The sequence below is a fragment of the Trichosurus vulpecula genome, chromosome 8 (assembly GCF_011100635.1).
Source record: "Trichosurus vulpecula isolate mTriVul1 chromosome 8, mTriVul1.pri, whole genome shotgun sequence".
NCBI lineage: Eukaryota > Metazoa > Chordata > Mammalia > Diprotodontia > Phalangeridae > Trichosurus > Trichosurus vulpecula.
Genome location: NC_050580.1, coordinates 196195508 through 196215211, shown reverse-complemented (window position 1 = coordinate 196215211; position 19704 = coordinate 196195508). Strand labels below are relative to the sequence as shown.

Genomic DNA, 19704 nt, shown 5'->3' with positions numbered 1-19704 from the left:
GTGCCTTGAACAGAGCTATGAATTCCAAAAGGGAGAGAGCATTACAGACATGTGGGACAGCCCGTGTAAGGTCATGATGAAGCAACCTGACCTTTCTTCACACACAGATTAACAAAATAAAAAACTTTAGCACAAATATGAAAGCACACAAGTTTCTTCTCTAAACCATCCCTTATCTGGGAGCTGCTTACACTCCAGGGCTGTGCTGGAATCAGCTCTTAATTATTAAATTTTCAGTGTGAACATTTACACCTCAGAAATGCTACTGATTAATTGTTTGGTTGATTATCTAGAATTAAGAAAGTGATTTAGAAAATGTCAATAAGGCAGATTAAATTTAAAGGTATGTCCTATGTATATTTTTTTTTGCAGCAAGCCCATTGTTAAACATTTACCAGCACACCACTGGTTACAACCTTTCTCATGTAGCTTCCATTAGAGGGTTCTAGAACTAGCTTGACCTAGGATCTGGGCCCTGTACTTCTACAGGCATTCAGACAAGAGAACCATAGGCTTGGGAGAGCCTCACAGATCCTCTGGGGCAGCCTGTACTTGAACAGCAATCACCTCTCTTGCTACTCAAATAATAGTAGATGCTGATAAATGTTTAAGTTAAATGTCTCTATATGCTCAGAATTGTTTTCCTAACATTAAACCCAGATCTTCCTGTCCCTCATCTCTTCATCATTCCTAGTTGTGCCCTTTGGGGGCAGATAAGTAGTACAACTCCAGTTCTTCTTCACATGATAGCCATTCTAGCATTCAGTGCTTAGCATAGGGCCTGACACACAGTAGGCACTTAATAAATGCTTATTGATTGATTTGAGAACAACTTTAATGTCTCCCTTAGGCCTTTCTTCTCCAAGCTAACAAACCCCAGTTTTTTCCATTAATAGAATTTAGCAAACCATAAAGAGTACTATATAAATGGAAATTCTTCTTCTTCATCATCCTTATAGAATATGACATAGCAACAATCTTGCTAGCTACTGCTATAGGGGTGTAAGACCCGCCAACAACCATCACACAGAAAGCTGCCAACACAGATTCTTTGATCTGCTTTACTAAGGAAAGTAACTTTAAGGGGTTAACAATCTCAGTTTAATCAAACATACAAATATCATTCACAGTTCAGGGGGAAAGGATCAGCCCCCTGAACTTCAAGGCAAATACAAACAGAAATTACAAGCATCGACAGACAAACCTTGTCTGATTCAAATCACAATTCATAGTTACCAGAGAAGCACCAACATCATCTGTCTGGGTTACAAAGCCGGGGGGTAGTTACAGCTTGCCCAGAGTCCAACACTTCTTCCATGAGTGTGCCCCAAAATTCAAATACCAAGCTCTCCTCAATTATATCCTGTTTGGAGCCCTGAGGGCTCTGACCTCACCCAGGCTGGGTCTGTGAAAGTTCCCCATCCCCAGTATCACATCATATACAAATCAATGACTCCCAATTGTCTCGGTGCTGAGAAATACTCCAAGACAAAAAGATTCCACTTTATCTGCCCCATTCAAACAAAGGCCAGAATCATTAAAGGCACTTAAGAGAAGAACAGCCAAAAGTCCCACCTTAATTACTATTACATGTGATTATGAGGCTTCTCACAATGCTGGTTGTTCTTTTCCGGACACACTCCAGGCTGTCAGTGTTTTTCATAAAATGTGGTGCCCAGAACTGAACACAGAGCTCCAGAAATGGCCTGGCCAGGGTAGGGTATATCAGGATTATCACCTCTGTCATTCTGATTACCACAGTTCTATTACTAATGCCTAAGGTTATATTAGCTCTTTTAGCCAGCATTTCCCACTGTTGACTCTCATGAGCTTGCAATTCTCTAAGATGCCTGTCTTTTTCCACATTCAATTCAATATTTATTAAATACCACCTATGTACAGAGTACATGTCTTCTAGATATGTCTGCCATTTTGTATTTGTGAGGTTGGTTTTTTTTTTTAATCCAAGCATAGGGCTTTGCATTTGATCCTTTAAATTTTATCTTAAAGTTACATATATGCTGTTGTTCTGGCCAGTTGAGATTTTATTCTGCTATCCTTCCCAGCTTCATGCCATCTGCAAATTTTGTAAGTATTTAATTGTTGGGATATTGCCACAAGACACCTTCCTCCAGGTTAACACTGAGCCATCAACTAATTACCTCCCTTTGGGTCCAGTCATTCAAGATCTGAATCACAGATTTTAGCGCTGGAAGGGATATTAGAAGTCATCTAGTTCAGCCCCCTCATTTTACAGATGAGGAAAACAAGCCCCAGAGGCATTAAGTAATTTGCCCAAGGTTACCCTTGTAGTAAGCGGCAGAGCTGGGATTTGAACTCAGGTCCTCTGTAAGTACAGCACTCTTTACTATACCAAGTTAATACACCTAACTGTCCACATCTCCCCAGCTTGACTGCAATGATGTCATAAGATACTTTGTTTTTGAATTAAAAAAACAAACCTCAAAATCCTTATTTTACTTACTGTGTACAACACTAAAGTGACCACATTTTGAAACTTCCAACCTTCCTCCTCCATGTCTTAGAATCTCTGGCTTCCTTTTCATACTTAGCCCAGGACTACTTCCTCTTGCCACTCACCCACCCCAGCTGCAAGGGCCTCCCCCAGAAGATTGCTTTCCTTATACTTTTATTTATCTCACATGTACTGATTTATGTTTTGCCTCTCTCAGTAAAATGTTAGCTCCTTGAGGGCAGGGACTATTTTTGCTTTTCTTCATATCCCAATGCTCAGCACAGTGCCTGGAATATAGTAAGTGCCTAATAAATGTCTGTTGATTGATTAATAATAATAGTAATATTCGCACAAACACATATGTATAGTCACACGTATAAGTAAACGGATTTAAAAAGAGGTGTGTGTAGGTATATATAATATATGCATGTATGTATGTAGACGTATTTATTTATATCTATATCTGCCTACCTATCTGTATCTCTATATATATATACACACATACCCCTTTACTTATATAAGTTCATCTATCTGATCCTCATGACCACTTGGTTATATTTATATCCAATAAATACTATTATTATCCTCATTTTATAGATAAGGAAACTGAAGTTTGGTGACTTGCCCAAGGTCATACAACTACTAAGTGTCTAAGGCCAGATTTGAACCAAGGTCTTCTTGACTCTATCCGTTATGCCACCAATAAGATTCAGTTCATAGGAAGGAGGAGACTGAGAAGGGAATGGAGGAGAGAGGAATGTAAGAGAAGAAAATCTGTTCTGCTTGATTTCAAAGGCACATAATTTACAAGCACTGGTGTCTGTGTGGCTGGATGGGAGACTCAGGGCTGGAGCAGACTGACAGGTGTGGGTAGGTTCCTCAGGTGATGCCTCAAAAAGGTGAGGATTTCTTCAATGCTGTTCAGAGTAATTCTGTCAGGGTTTTCTTGAGGGCTGATCCTTATGGGGATAAACGCAGTGATCCCCGCATAAGAGGAGTTAGGAACCCAGACTCTTTAGGCATTCTTAGCTGAAAAGGAGAATTATTGGCAATATTATTGAATACTTCTGCAATGAAAATGTTAATCCAATGGCATAAAACTCTAGCCTCCTTTCAGAAAGGCCCACTTTTCCCTTTGCTGATTTTAATTTAATATTTCATTTTTTCCCAATTACATGTAAAAACAGTTTTAACATTTTTTTTAAATTTTGAGTTCCAAATTCTCTCCCTCTCCCCCCTCCTTCCCTCATTGAACAGGCAAGTAGTTTGTCATAGGTTTTATATATATATATATATATATATATATATATATACACATATATATATATACATATATATACATATATATATATACATATATATATATACATATGTAAATTTCCATGTAAGTCATGCCATGGAAGAAAACAGACCAAAATAAAGAAAAGTAAAGAAAAAGTCATTTCAATCTGCATTCAGGTTCCACCAGTTCTCTGTCTGGATATGGACAGCACCTTTCATCATAAGTCCTTCAGAATTGTCTTAGATTATTGTATTGCTGAGAATAGCTGAGTTATTCATAGCAGATCATCGTACAATACAGCTCTTACTGTTTACAATGTTTTCCTGGTTCTGCTTATTTCACTTTGCATCAGCTCATGTAAGTGTTTCCAGGTTTTTCTGAGAACATCCTCACCATTTCTTATACCACAATAGTATTCCATTAGAATCATATACCTCAAATTGTTCAGCCACTTCCCCATTGATGGACATCTCCTTAATTTCCAATTCTTTGCCACCACTAAAAGAGCTGCTATAAATATTTTTGTACAGATAGGTCCCTTTCCTTTTCATTTTTGTTTGTTTTAAATCTCTTTGGGATACAGAATTAGTAGTGGTATTTCCTGGGACAAGAGGTATACATGGTTTTATAGCCCTTTAGGCATAGTTCCAAATTGCTCTCCAGAATGGTTGAATCAGTATACAACTTCACCAACAGCACATTAGTGTTTTAATTTTCTCTCCTTTGATAATTTTAAATATAAACAAATTTCAGCTCGCAATTCAGTGCAGAGGCTACTTTGGCCTTGTAGTAGTCAAGAATTTATGCAACTTCAGTGCTGACTTGTTGATTTTGCCAGTTTTATTACCAGTTTTTAAAATACCTTTTAAAAATATATCTCAACCCTCTAATTTGAGGATTTAGTAGATCAATCATTAGATAAAAATAAAGCTTCTAAAAATATAATTTATCCCCTGCCCAGGAATCATGTCTGAACCTTTGATCTCAGGATCAAAGCCAGAAGGGAGCTGTCCAACTTGAACAAGAATCCCCTCCATCATATACCAAATAAGTGGCCAAGAAGTCTTGGTGGAAAGACTTCCTGTGAGAGAAACTCATTACCTCCCTTGGCATCTCATCCACTTTTGTATCACTCTAAATGTTAAGAAGTCTTCACTTACATAAAGCTTAAGTTTCATCTTCCATTGCTCTCTAGTTCTGCTTTCTTGGACCAAATGGAATCAAGCCACTTGAGGATGAGAAGAGATCTTGGAAATCTTTCAGATGGGCTTTGAGTAAGATGCCCCCAAGGCCATTTAGGAGGATACCTGCTCCAGATAACCTGGAGAGTCTGATGGACATGCCCATCTGATAAAAAACAAGTGTTGAAGATCTAGAACTCCAGCTGAGTGGGGGAGCATGAGAGTCAGAGGATTGGGGGTAGGATGGAGGTTAATGAATCTACAACAGAAGCCTGGCCATCTGATGCTTGTCAGAGGGAGGCTTCTGAGGGCAGGAACCTTGGATCATACGGCACTTCAGTGAGCACCAGGATGGGAAGGGCTCATAGATTTAGAACTAGAAAGAGCCTCAGAGAGCATCTAGTCACAGAATTTCAGAGGGGGAAGGCACCCCGGTAACTATCTAGCACAAACTCTGCCTCACCCCCATCCCTTCATTTTACAAATGAAGAAACTGAAGCCCAGAGAAGTTGACTTGCTGAAGGTCACACAGGAAGGACATAGCAGGACCCAAGCCCTCTCATTCTGCTGAACTCTTCCTCTCAGCTCTGACCCTTGGGGTCTTTCTGGTTCTTCTTTCTTGACACTCTAGTCTAGTCCAAGTTTATTATGTTTTTATTAGCTCCCTCTTTGGACAATGAGGGAACAAAGTTCTTTTGGGGCCTCAGATGTATTTCTTCTAATTTTTTTCTCCTAACTGAATATCTACTTCACTTCCCTCAAAATTCAGTATGTGCCCCATTGGGCCTTACTCCAATAACCTTGTTTTAACTTTATCCCTTTATTGTATATTAGATTTATGGGCATTTTTAGCAGCTGTTCTCCCAGCCAAACAGAAGGAACTCATCCTGGATTCTCCTCATCTTTGTCTCTGCCCTTATTCTGTGAATCTAGGAAGCATGAAAGTCATTTTAAAAAAGGTCAGTTTAGGTTTGACTTAAGGTAAAGCTTGCTAATAATTAGTGCTATCCAGAAGTAGAATGGGCTGTCCCTGGTGGGGAAGGGGGAAGTGGGCAGTAAGTTTCCCTTTATCAGGGGTCTTCAGGAAAAGGGTGCATGAGCATTTGGTGGGTGTGTCTCATATATAATAAGGATTCAGTACGTGTTTTTCAGAATGTCGTGTTCAGGTATGGGTTGTGCTCTATAGTCTCTGGGGTCTCTTCCAATTCTGGGGTTTCCAAAGCATCTCAGAATGTCAGGGCTAGAAGGGGTGTTAGAAACCATTTGGTGCCTTCCAGATGAGGAACCTGAAGCCCAGAAAAGGTAAGTGAGTTGCTCAAGGTAACACACATAGTAAGCGTCAAAGCTGTGACGTGAATCTACTATACTACACTTGTCATCTTGCATTTTCCTCAACTCTGCCTTTCTGGACCAACTCATCCTGGCTATTCTCTGTCAACTCCAACCACACAGAAGTCAGTCGTGATAATTTACAAAGTCAAGAAGAGCCCATTTGTCCATGCTCCTCTTCCCCTCCGTTCTCTCTTTTCACTGTTTCCCGTCTTCTGGCTTTCTTGTGTTTTTCTGCTGATGGTGTGTGTGTGTGTGTGTGTGTGTGTTTCTTTACCCCTTCCCCCCAGAGGCCCTCTTCTTTCATCTTTCTAGGCAGGAGATCATCAGCCACTTGGCCAAGTTTGGGGCAGAGATGTGGCAAAACCTTGACCAGGAATTCATAAGATGGGTGTCCCATTCCCATTGACTTCCCTCCAAACACTTAAAAATACTTAAAGGAACAGAGATCTGATAATTTAGAAATTAATAAAAGGTAAGAGGTGCTTTCTGACATTTTTGCTCAAAGTTCTAGAATGAAATCATATGCCGTATATGACTCTTTTCTCTAACCCTGGCTCATAACAGCAGTAGATTCATGCTGTTGGTCTCTAGAGAGAACAGGTGGAAGAATGACTAGACCCACATAATCCTGCTGTCGTGTAAAATGTTTATTCCAAGTGTCCTCAAATCTAAAAACCTTAAAATCTCCAGCTTGAGGGATAACATCAAGAGGTAAAAGCATCAGGTCTGATTATCTTTGTCAGCTTCTTCTCTGCCTTACCCTCTTCCCTATCTTAAAGGAGCCTACATTTTTCAACTCCTCTCCCCCATCTCTGAGCCAATTACTATGGTGACCTGATTAGGACAAAGGTGTTAATAGTTCCAATCTTTTGGACACCACTTATGAAAAGTTAAAATAGACTCTGGTGATCTCACCAGAGACAAGTGTCAATCCCTGCTCCATCTGAAGCTGCCGTTATCTCCTGCCTGGGCTATTCCTGTCTCTGCTCAGCTATCTCTCTCCCAGCTTTCTGGCCAACCTAGGACTCACTAAAGATAGGCTTAAGTTTACTCCTTAGTCTAGGGCTGAAATCATTAAATCATGTGAAGTATTACTCAGAGTAGAAGAAAATGGAGTAGTGGGTTGGGGGAAGCTGAGGAGCAGGTCTGGCATCTTAGCATCCTGGCTCATGGGACCATCAATCCCAAAGTTGTTTGTTAAACCAGCATCTTATTTTGAACAAATGGGATTGGAAACTTGGCTCTGGGAAGAAATTTAAACATAACTTTTCTGTCGTGCTTTGTTTTTGTAAATTAGTTTGATGAAGCCTGTTTGACAGAATAGTCCATCTTAAATTAATTGTTTGGTTAGAAATAGTCCATCAGCTTTGCTTCCGTAGGGTCTCCACCCTATATTTACCTGTGCCAAGTAACAGCTAATCTAAATCCAGATCCCATTTCCCGATAGTGTCTTTCTCTCCTGAGTCCCAAGATTTAAGTCCACAATATAGGAGATTGTGGCAGGAAGCATGGGTTGGGTGGACGAGCCCCTTCCTTCCTGCCTCCACCCTCAGTTCTCAGAATATTTGTGTGCCAAGATTCAAGCTCCTAAGTAGCATATCCTCTCCTTCCCTGGTTCCCAGGATATAGTGTTTGTGTCTTGGTACAAAATTTCTGGTCTCCAGAACATGGACTGTATGGTATTTACATATTTTATGGTACTTACAAATACTAAGTTCAATAAATCAGTGATTTTTATCCTTCTTTTGCCCCCAGGCTGATTAAAGTTTGATTTATATTCTTTACAGAACTGAAATCTCCCCTAATTTAGTCATTTAAAATTGTTCAAAAGTTTCAATGGCCCCAAATAGTGAGTACCACAGCCTAGTTTTATATTACAACTGGGATTTCTCCCATTTCTCACCCAGTTTGCCACTGGACCTCCCCACTCTCACCCCCATAGGAGAGTACCTGGCATTAGCCCCTGGCTTAGCTCCCGCTGAACCAATTTCCACAATTTCTGAGCACTGAGGGGTTCATTCCCAGACTCTTATGAGGGGAACATCTTCTCAAGGTCAGAATGTAGGACACTTAGCAAAGTGTCTGCTCATAAGACCTCTAAAAATAGTCAGATTTAGACTGTAGTGGTTATGAGGAGTTCATAACCCTGGCTTCAGCCAAGGAGGAATTTCAACTTAATGTGACTGTCAGTAGAGAAACTGACCCCACTTACAGCTCTGCTAATTACTGTAGGCCCAAGCACATGAATGCATTTCTGCTTCCATGCTTTTTATCCATTTGTGGAGATGCATGTCTTAAAACAGGTTTAGCAAGACTAACTTTTATAGAACTGTATCACTTTGTTAATCCCAAGGATCCATGGAGTGCACAACAAAAATTAATTTGAAAGTGTATTTGAATTGATATGTTAAACTCTAAGAAGAGGTACAGTCACACAAACAAGTTGTGTTCCAAAAATTTATCTATTAGTCAGTTCTTTGGACAATACATAGAAAGTGTCTTAAGCAGTCTTCAAGTTCCCAGCCCATAAAAGCTATACAGCCTTTGATGATTGGGCTGAACTGTGGTATTCATGGGAACCTACCCACTGATAATGTTGTTTCTCTGGGGAAATTCATCCCTCCGTCCACACAAGAAAGGAACCTGGTAGTATCATCAATATGGCACCTTCTGGGGGTCATCCGTTGTCCTGAAGCCTGGTGATAGAGGACTGGGCCTGCAGTCACTAAAGGCTGGGTGTAGATTTCACCTCTAGATTTGACCTACCTCATAGAGTTTCTGCAAGGCTAAAATGAGATAATAAACAGTTTGCAGACTAAAAGGCTACGTAAATTTATGCTTGTTAATGTAGTTGTCTCAGACTTGGCATCAGGAAGAATTGACTTCAAGTCAAGCCTCAGACATTTATTAGCTGTGTAACCCTGGGCAAGTCACTTAATATAAGGGCCTCGGTTTCCCTAGCTGTAAAATAGGGATAATAATAGTACCTACCTCTCAGGGTTGCTATGAGGATCAAATGAGATATTTTTTAAAGTACTTAGGGCAGTGCGTGGCACATAGGAGATGCTTAATAAATGCTTCCTTTTTCCCTGCTTCTTCCTTTCTTCTGCCTTTTTCTTTCTTTCTTCCTTCTTTCCGCCCTCCCTCCATTTGTTCCTTTCCTCCTTCTGTCCTTTCCTATCTTCCTTCCTTCCTTCCTCCCATGTATTTTACCTTCTGAGAGTCTTACAGGAGCCTAACTTAGGCCCTATAACTCAGGCTCTATACATAAGACTTCTTGAATATACGCTTCTCTGTAGGTTTTTGTGACACTACCCTGTCTTCCTCAGGATCCTTTGCTGGCTCATCACCCACATCATTGTTTTCCACCCACCCCCTACAGCTGTGGGTGTTCCCTAAGGTTCTATCCTAGGCCCTTCTTTCTCCTCTGCTCCTTTCCCCTGCCCTCCCCTCCCTTCTCCTCCCCTCCTCTCTCTCCTCTCTCTCTTCCCAAACCCTCCCTTCTTTCAGATTTATTTATTTCTATCATAATCCCAGTCTCTCAGGTTTATAACTGTGACATCATCCTTGATGCTTTACTCGCCCTCACCCTACGTACCCAATCAGTTGCAAACCTCTTAGTTGCTACCTTCACACACTCTTGAATTTGACACCTACTCTGCGTGCACATGGCTACTGCTGTATAAAAGCCCTCGTAGCCTGTTGCCTAAATCATTGCATCAGCCTCCTAATTGGTCTCTCCATTCTACACACTGCTGTCAAAGTAATTTTTCCAAAGCAGAGATCTGACCGTGTGACTTTACTGCTCGGTCAACTCCAGGAGCTTCCTATTGCCTCAGAAATAAAATGCAAATTCCTCTATTTCATTTTTAAAACTTGACAACCAACTTCACTTTCCAGTCTCGTTGGACTTTACTCTTCTTCCAGTACTCTGAGATCCAGCCCAACCAGCCTTCTTTCTGTCCCCCACACACGACACAGCTAGGTGGTGAAATGGTTGGTACATTAGGCCTGCGGTGAAGAAGGCTGAGTTCCTGTTAAGGCTCAGGCACTTATCTGTGACCCCGGGCAAGACCTCTGTCTGTCTCAGTTTCCCCAGCTGTAAAATGCGGATAATAGTAGCACCTAACTTGGCAGCGTTGTGAGGGTCAAACGAGCTAATTATTGTCAAACACTTAGCACAGTGCCTAGCACACAGTGAGTGCCATGGAAATGTCAGCTAGTACCGTTATTCTCCCTGCCTTCTTTCTTCTGCCTCATAAAATCGCTCTTTCTTTAAGATGCAACTGAAGCATCATCTTCTGCATGAAGCCCTTCACCATTAGGCCCCTCCCTACCCGACTGCCCTGTATTTAACAACTTCATATGTATTTGTACTTATTAACTTTATGTTACATTGCTTATATTTTATATGTGCTTGTGATCTCCCCCATTAAGAACCTTGCAAGCAGAGATTTTTTCATTCTTTATACTGGTATGCCCAGCTCCTGGCACGTACATGGCGATACTGGCACTAGGTGCTTAATAAATACTTGTTAATTGTTTGACTTTAAAAAGCTAGGGAGTACCCAGACTTAAAATTGGATCTGAGACAAACCTTAAAATTCTAACCTCCTCATTTTTACAGAGGAGGAGCCTGGTTTGAGGATAGGAATCTGGTTTGAAAATGTGAATATTTTCTACAGTACGGTCTGTATGTTTTTGATTAACTGTTTTCTGAACACCTGTGTCTGGCTCGTTCACCATACTGATGAGGCCAAGGTTTCAAGGTTCCCAGAAAATTAGCTCTGCTCTTTGCTAGTGTTATAGAGAGTACTTCAGCTTAAACCAGCCATCTTCCAGATGACTTGAGCTTTTAAGCTGTCTTCCAAGAGATAGGTAACAATTTTGTCTAATTGCTTCTTATTGGTCATTATGGAAAGCGGGTAAAAGAAATCCATCTGTGCAAATCTGTCATAACTATTGGAAATAGAATTCCAGTCTGTATGTCCTACTCAGTGGGGGTCTGATATGTCATCTTGGTGTGCAAACAACAACTCATTCATTCATTATCTAAGGATAAAACATCCCAGGAGCTGGTGCTGCCTGGTACAGAAATAGGTCTCAAATGACAGTGGTACTTGCTGTTAACTTGGGAGATTGCTTGTTCTAGTCTAACTGAATTTAAAACTAGCAATTAAAATCTCAAGTTAAAGTCCTGGTATACCACAGTATGACCCCCTTCTTTTAACTCTTAAGTTTTTCTCAATTCTAAATTGGGAGCAGTTAGCTATGAAAATGAATTTGGCCCTCATGTGAAAAGCCGCCATAATATCCAAGTAGACTAAGGAAGGTCTTATGGAAAAGGGAAGAAAATGTGGGCCTGGGAGTCAGGCTTCAGAGTTCTAGTCTGGGTGACTTGAGTCTCTTCTGTACAATTATGGGGTTATTAGACTAGCTGATCTTGAATGCTTCTTCCAGCTCAAATATTCTGTGATTCGAACACTAGTCAGGCATAAAAGAAGTGGACTAAAGATTCCCTTTCCATTGTATTTTATATCTAAGGTTCTCATAAGCAAGAATTAGTGTCTCAAAAATTTGTTGTGTCTGCTGTGTTCTAAGCCCTGAGGATACTCAGACCAAAAAAGGAAATAGTCCCTGACATCAAGAAGCTTGCATTCTGTTGGGGGGTGTGGGGGAGAGGAGGAATGAAGAGCATGTTCACATTAAGTAGATATAAAATATTAAGTAAATACAAGGTAACTCTGGGGTAGGAAGAGGCACTATAGTCTGATACTGGCATTTACTGGGCCTGGTGATTTAGGGAACATTAGAAAGAGGCAGGAAGAGATTGAGAGTCGGGGGGATGGGGGAGATATTGGTGTGTGTTAGGGCAAATGCAAATTGAGATTTACAAAGCTGATGCTTTAAAAATAATTTGGAAGGTTAAGGACAGCATTTCACAGGTGAGTTCTGAGGCATAATTAGAGAAGACAATGTATCAAGAGCCTTGGACATCAAAAGGATAATTTTCTGCCTTCCTAACACTATACAAACTCAAATGATCAAAAGAACAAGTTTTTCCTTTTGTTACGATTACCGATCACAGCATAGCACAGATGAGAAATCTCTTGCTCATGTCTCTAAAATGCTTTTTGCCCTGTTTTCTCTTTGGTGTCACTTCCTTCTCTTATGGCTGCCAGCTCACATCCTACCACTTCGTCATGTGGCTCAGAACCTGTGCCTAATGAGTCTTTCAAAGACATTGATGTGCTGAGAACATTTGACTCATGGTCTGTCATTTGGCAAAACCTACATTTTTAAAAAAAATCATTTTTAAAAGCTCTAGATTGAAAAACTCTTTTTAATACAAATTTCTTCCTATGTAAATTCTCCCAGATTATCCAGCAAGAACTTGGTTGTTCCAGTGAAACGGTATAAGACCTTGCCGCCTCCTTTCCCCTCCACCCAAATTTATTAATTTATTTGTTTTCAGTTTTCAACATTCACTTCCATGAGTTTTGAATTTTCTCCCCCTCCCTCTCCACTCCCTCCCTAAGACAGCATGCAGTCTGATATGGGCTGTACACATACATTCCTATTAAACACACTTTCACATTAGTCATGTTACATAGAAGAATTACAACAAATGGGAGAAACCATAAGAAAGAAAACAAAACAAAAGAGAAGAGAGTCTGCGTCACTCTGCGTTCTGACTCCATAGTTCTTTCTCTGGATGTGGATGGTATTTTCTATCATGTGCCTCCTCCTTTTGAGGCTAGATTTGTACTTTTCCCTTGTCAAAGGCTAAAGTAAGAAAATGTCTTTGGGACAAAAATTCAAGTATTCTATTGGGCTTATGCTTAACTCTGTTTTTTTATTATTATTAAGTGTTCTTCTTCTGAACTCTACACTGACACATTTTTCCTTACATTTGTTTTTTTTTTTTTTTAAGGTTATGACTTCTGCCAGGTCCTACAGTGGTTTGCTGAGCGGGTTGACAGAATCATCCTTCTCTTCGATGCTCACAAACTTGATATCTCTGATGAATTCTCAGAAGCCATCAAAGCCTTCCGGGGCCAAGATGATAAGATCCGTGTTGTGTTGAACAAGGCTGACCAAGTGGACACTCAGCAGCTTATGAGAGTCTACGGTGCACTCATGTGGTCTCTGGGAAAGGTGATCAACACTCCAGAAGTGCTTCGAGTCTATATTGGCTCTTTCTGGGCTCAGCCCCTTCAGAATACTGACAACCGAAGACTCTTTGAGGTGGAAGCCCAGGATCTCTTCAGAGATATCCAAAGTCTTCCTCAGAAGGCAGCTGTGCGCAAACTCAATGACCTCATCAAAAGAGCAAGGCTAGCCAAGGTAACCCAAAAGATAGCCTTTGAAATTAGCCTTTTCTCCTCCGAATTGTTTTCTTTCTCCCTTCTCCAAAATGAGAGGTCTCTCTTCCACAGAAATCAGAACATGGAGGTTTTCAACAAAATCCTAATGACCGCTTGAGATCAGGAAGATCCTGTAGTTGTACTAAAGTGTGTCCCTTTGGTAGTTGCTATGGTTGTGCTGACAAGGAAAGAATACTAAGATGGTCACCATTTAATCATGATCAAAGATTACTGGCCCATGGAGTGAAGAGTTGGGGGAGATGGTCAAATGGACTGTGACTCCTGTTGGAAATTATTACATCTTGTAGGCTCAGGACTATTCCAGGCATTCTGGACGTAGTTCAAGGTTTTCCCACTGAGTCTACCTAAGAAAAGTAAATTTATTAAAGATATTCTGTGGAGGAAAAGGGAAATGACCCTTCCAAGAGAAAAAATATGGAAAAAGTACTTTGGGCAGAATTTTAGATTAGGAAGGTTTCCTCGAAGGTGTAGACTAACTCCTTTTGATAGATGCATCTCAGACAGGCTGCATGACTTGCCCTAGTCAAGCATTTTTCTCTCTAGCTCATAAAACTTTAGAACTGAAAGAGATCTTAGAAATCATCTAATCTAATCATTTCATAGACAAGGAAACTGAGAGATTAAGTACTGTGCCTAAGATTACACAGCTTAGCTCACTGATGGTGCTGTGGCTAGAACCCAGATCTTCTGGCTTCTGATCCACTTTGTTGTTCCTGTCATTTTGGATACCAAGTGATGGGAACAATGGAGCTAACCTTTGCGTCCTCTAAAGCCAGATCATCAGTGTTTTTGTTAGGAAGAGAATTCTATTGCCCATCACTCATCATGTTCTGGGAACAATGAGTCACTCGCCCCTCCTTTCCCCACTTCACAGCAGGATCTTCTGCTGGCCTCAGATGCCCAGCCCATCACCATTCTGTATCTGGACATCACATTCCTTTGGATACCGTGCCCCTTCCTCTCTGCCCCCAAGGAATACCACTGTCTATTACAAACCATGACTTCTACTTCTGATCCAAGCTGACTTTGTATTAACACCATCAGGCTTTCATAATCACACCTTTCTTTTTCCAATAAAAATCAATCTTTTGGTTCCTCTGCCACATCTATGCATTTATCAACTTCTGCCTAAAAGACATACATTCCACCCATATCTTTCAGCTAATGTACAACTATCCAGCAACTGGGTGAGTCCCCTCCTTGTTATCCTTTCTTCTTTAACAAATTCTTCTCATTCCAGAGCAAGCTGCTTTCTTTGCCACATCTACGAGTGCTATCGGAGAAAATCTGTCTTCCCCTGTAGTGAATTCTGTCCATTCTCTGAGTTCTCTGCATGTGTCGTCTTCCCTTACCCAACTGACCCAGCTAGGTTCCCACCCTGCAGACACCGTGACAAGCCTGCTTTTACAGATTGTCTATTGGAGTGGGTAAACCGTGTCACATCCTTTGAAGGTTTCAAAAACTTTCAAACTCATTATTAACGTTATTGGAACGTTACTTAACTTACTATATAACATTCATAATAGAAGCCAGCTTAGTATAGTGAAGAGAGCCCTGGAAAAGGATTTGGAAGACCCAGGATCTAGTACTGATTCTGTCACTAATTAGGAATGTAATATAACATATTAAGGTAATATAATGTACTGTAACATAATAATGTAATATAATAACAATTAACAATGGTGATAATAGCTAGCATTCATATAGCCCTTTAAGGTTTGCAAAGCATTGTAGAAATATTCTCTCATTTATCCTCACAACAACTCTGGGAAGTAAAAGCGGTTGTTATCTCCATCTTACAGTCGAGGAAATGTTGTGTTACTGATCTAGGGTCACACAGCTAGTAGGTGTCTAAGGCCAGACTTAAAATCCATTCTTCCCGACTCCAGGTCTAGCGCTGGACCTGTAAAGTCACTTTTCCTCTTTGTTTGCCAAACCTGTTTCTTCATTCATTAGATGAATATAAAACCAATGCCTGCCTGTCCAACAGAAAGCTATACAGTATTATATAAGCATTAGGGTCTGGTGGCCGTAGGATGATAGTGTTTAGAGCTGATGATGCAGGTATTTCACTTTGTAACTTTGTTTTGTTTTTAATTTAATTTTTAATGTATGGAGTAAAATAAGCATTTCCATAACATAGTACAATTAAAAAGGTGATTGTACATGAAACTGCAAATATACAACAAAATTACCATGTACATTTTTTTTCTCTTTTCTTGCCCCGCCCCCTGCCCAGGCAATGGCTACCATTAGACACAAATAGGTATATAGACATAAAATTATTCTGTACGTACTTCTCTTTATCAGTTCTTTCTCTGTATTCAGACGTGTTTTCTTCATATGTCCTTCATAGTTGATTTGGGTATTTATAATAGACAAAACAATTTATTTGCTGAAAGTTGTTCTTAAAATAATATTGCTGTTACTGTATGCAATATTCTCTTGGTTCTGCTCATTTTATTCCTGATTATTTCATGCAACTCTGTGTTTTTCTAAGGTCATCAGGCCCATCACTGTATAGCATGTAATAGTCCATCACAATTATGTAACACAATTTGTGCAGTCCTTCCCCAATTGATGAACATCCCCACAATTTCTAGCTCTTTGCAACCACAAAAAGAGCTCCTATAAACATTTTAGAACAGGGCTGTCCAAAATGCGGCCCACCTACAAGCATAGAAATTTACATAAATGCTTTAGTAAATGAAACCAAGCTGCCGCACAGCTGTCACCAAAATGGCAAATCAAAATATATTGTCTGTTGTTTCAATAAATACCTGAGGTCGGACAGCCCTGTTTTAGAACATAAAGGTTCTTTTTCTTGTTTTCTAACCATCTTTGGAAATAGACCTAGAAGTGGTACTGCTGTGTCAAAGGGTATAGGCAGTTTAATAACTCTTTGGGCATGATTCCAGGTTGCTCTCCAAAATGGTTGGATCACCAACCACCAACAATGAATTAGTGTCCAAACTTTTCCACATCCTGTCCAACATTTGTCACTTTCCCTTTCTATCGCTTTAGCCAATTTGATAGGTGTAAAATGATATCTCAAGTTTGTTTTAATCTGAATTTCTCTAATCGATAATGACTTAGAGCATTTTTATATGACTATAAATTGTTTTGATTTCTTCATTGGAAAACTGCCTACTCATATCCTTTGACCATTTATTGATTTGGGAATGACTAGGATTCTTATAGATTTGACAAGATTCTTTGTATATTTTAGATATGAGACCTTTATCTGATAAACTGTCTATAAAATTTTTTTTCCCAATTTTCTACTTTTCTCCTAATTTTGGCTATATTTCTTTTATTTGTACAAACCCCTTTTAATTTAATGTAATCAAAGTTATCTTACACCCAATTTTGCTGTCTCTTATTTATTCGTAAATTGTTCACTTACCCATAAGTCTGATAAGTAACATGTTTCATGTTCTTCTAATTTTCTCGTAAAATTTCTCTATATCTTGGTCATGTATCCATTTTGACCATACCTTTGGCCCATGCCCAGTTTCTGCCATACTGCTTTCCAGTTTTCCCAATAGTTTTTTATTTATTCTTATCCCAAGAACCAGGGATTTGAGTTGTACTTGTATTCAATCTAACAAACAGGGAACAAAACAAATAGAGATAAAAATCAATTCAACTCAGCAAACACATCGTCAGCACCTGCCCACTTCCTATAAAAAACTTTTCTGGGTGTCAGGAAGACAAAGACTATCATGAAACTGCTCTTCAGGAGCTTACCTACTCCTGGAGGGATGAATACAGCATGTACACAAATGAGTGTTGTGCACAGAAAATTGAGAAACAAAGTCACTGAAAAACTCATTGGATCCTAACACTAGAGCTAGAGGGGGCAACAGAAGTTATCTATCCATCATCTTACAGATTAAGAAACTGAGGCCCAAGAGAGGTTAACTAACTTCCCCGATATGGGGCAAAAAGAAGATTTGAACTCAGGTTCCCCTCATTCCAAATCCATCCCTCTTTCATATGTACTATGCTGTTCTCCAAGGTCTAAGTATCTGAATTTTTCATACCTTTTCTGAGATGTTAAGCCCTCTCTCTGAGCTGCTGCAGATAGCTTGCTGGGAGAACCTTGCTAAGGGGCCACTCTCTGCTACAAACTTATGTATTCTAGAACTGTAAATTCAGAAGACCCTTGTGTTGCTAGAGGGAGGAACAGCCTTCCTGAAAAAGACCCAGACATTTATAGGAGGAAAGTTTATATTTCTTTTCCTTAAGGACTGAATCTAGTATGTTCTGTTATGTGACATAAAACCATCTGTACCACAAATAAAGAGTGAAGGTTAGTACCAAAATGACTTGGGAGAAGATGGGATAGTTGGATGGAAAGGAGAGGAGTGGGCAGTAGTGAAGGTCATAAAAAGGTTCTTTTCTTTGTAGAGAAGTATATAAGAAGCAAGGGTCTGAACTGAATTGTACAACCTTTTGAATGTGACCAGTGGTAGAAGATCATAGGTTAGACTTGTAAAGGGCCTTCAGCATCTTCTAATCCAACCCTCTCATTTTACAAATGAGGAAACTGAGACTGGAGAAGTTGAGGGATTTGCCCAAGTTCATACAAGCATTAAGTGTCAGAGCTGAAATTTTTATTTTTTAATTTAATTCATCCTTGGATGCCAGGTCCAGTGTGCATTCTACCACACCATGCCAGCTCCCCTTGCACATATATTACCTATAATATGATACTCTAGCTGGGGAAGCTTTCTTTTGCTTAAATGTATAAACCACCTGAATTATCCTCTTTAGATTATTTATGTTTTATAGAAACTTACCTCTTTTTTTGGCAGGGAAGTCTTTATGTCCCTCCTGACTCAATTCCTCTGTTTCACATGTACACTTTGAAATATTAAGAAGCCTTTTCCAAACATTTACATGTACATGCTCTATAGATAAAATCTCTGAGATAGTGGCTTCCTTGCTTTCTATATTAATCATGCATTCCATGTATTCCATAACATTCTTTATTCCTTCAGAATACAAACTATTTCATTAAATATATTTAAAGAAGGCAGGAGGAGGCACAAAGGATAATTTTCAGAGATTGAGAGTTCCAGGGTCTGAGTGGAATTAGAGTACACAGCTGTTCATCGTGGTGACAGGTCAGTAACTGAAGCAAACAGCCTCATAATCAGCCAGGATTCATCACACGTCCAGAAATAACTCAGAGTCATACTAATTCACATTTCTCTTGTTTAGTAAAGCACTTTCATCCCAAAAATTTTATGAGGCTTTAGAGGGTTATTAGGATTAAAGAGCTTGTCCCATGATCCCAGCTAGCTAAATGTCTGAACAAGATTCGAATCCGAGGCCGGTGCTCTCTCTACTAGGGCAAGTGTCTTGTCTGTCTTGTCTTGACGTTCATGATTACCAGCTGTTCTTTTGAAGACATAGTTTAAAGTTAAAAACATTTCCATGTTTTCACACATCCTGGTGTTAAAGTAAAACCACAGAAATTTGGAGATAGCCTTATGATATGAATGAATATGTATGATATGTGCTGGATTGGTTATGTTATGTTGACATCTTTCCTTAAAACTCTGTTTCAAAATAAAAGAAAACCTCTTAGTGTAGTATCTGTTTGGGAGCCTTAAGGGAGTCATAAAGTCGTAGATTTTTATAACTGAAAGGGATCATATATTGACCTCTCATTTTACAGATGGAGAAACTAAGGCCCAGAGAGGTAGAATGATTTGTCCAAGACCACACATATAATAACTAGCAGAGTCAGGATTTGAACTCAGTTTCCCTGACTCAAAATCTGGTGCTGTTTCTACCACATCGCTCTCCAAGGACGTTTTGCATTCCCAACTAGCTCTTTCTCTGACTTGAGGAGGCCACTTGCTTCTTTCCATGAGACATATCGCTTAAAGGAGACAATTTTATCCATAGATAATCATGAATACTGGTTTTATTCTTTCAAAAACAGTTTAAAGTTGTTCTGAGAAAGGATAAAAGGAGTTTTTAAGAAACAAGACTGTGTGTATAGTGAATTCTTAGTAAATCACTTCTTGA

At 39.7% G+C, this 19704-nt stretch overlaps 1 protein-coding gene across 1 annotated transcript in view; it reads left to right on the top strand.

The window, feature by feature from the left end:
* The window catches only part of EHD4 (EH domain containing 4), a 101048-nt gene that overhangs the window by 63084 nt on the left and 18260 nt on the right, over positions 1-19704 (top strand). Inside the window, exon 4 of the mRNA XM_036736043.1 lies at positions 13206-13618. Coding sequence (XP_036591938.1) covers positions 13206-13618 — 413 coding nt within the window. The remainder of the gene's footprint in view (positions 1-13205; positions 13619-19704) is intronic.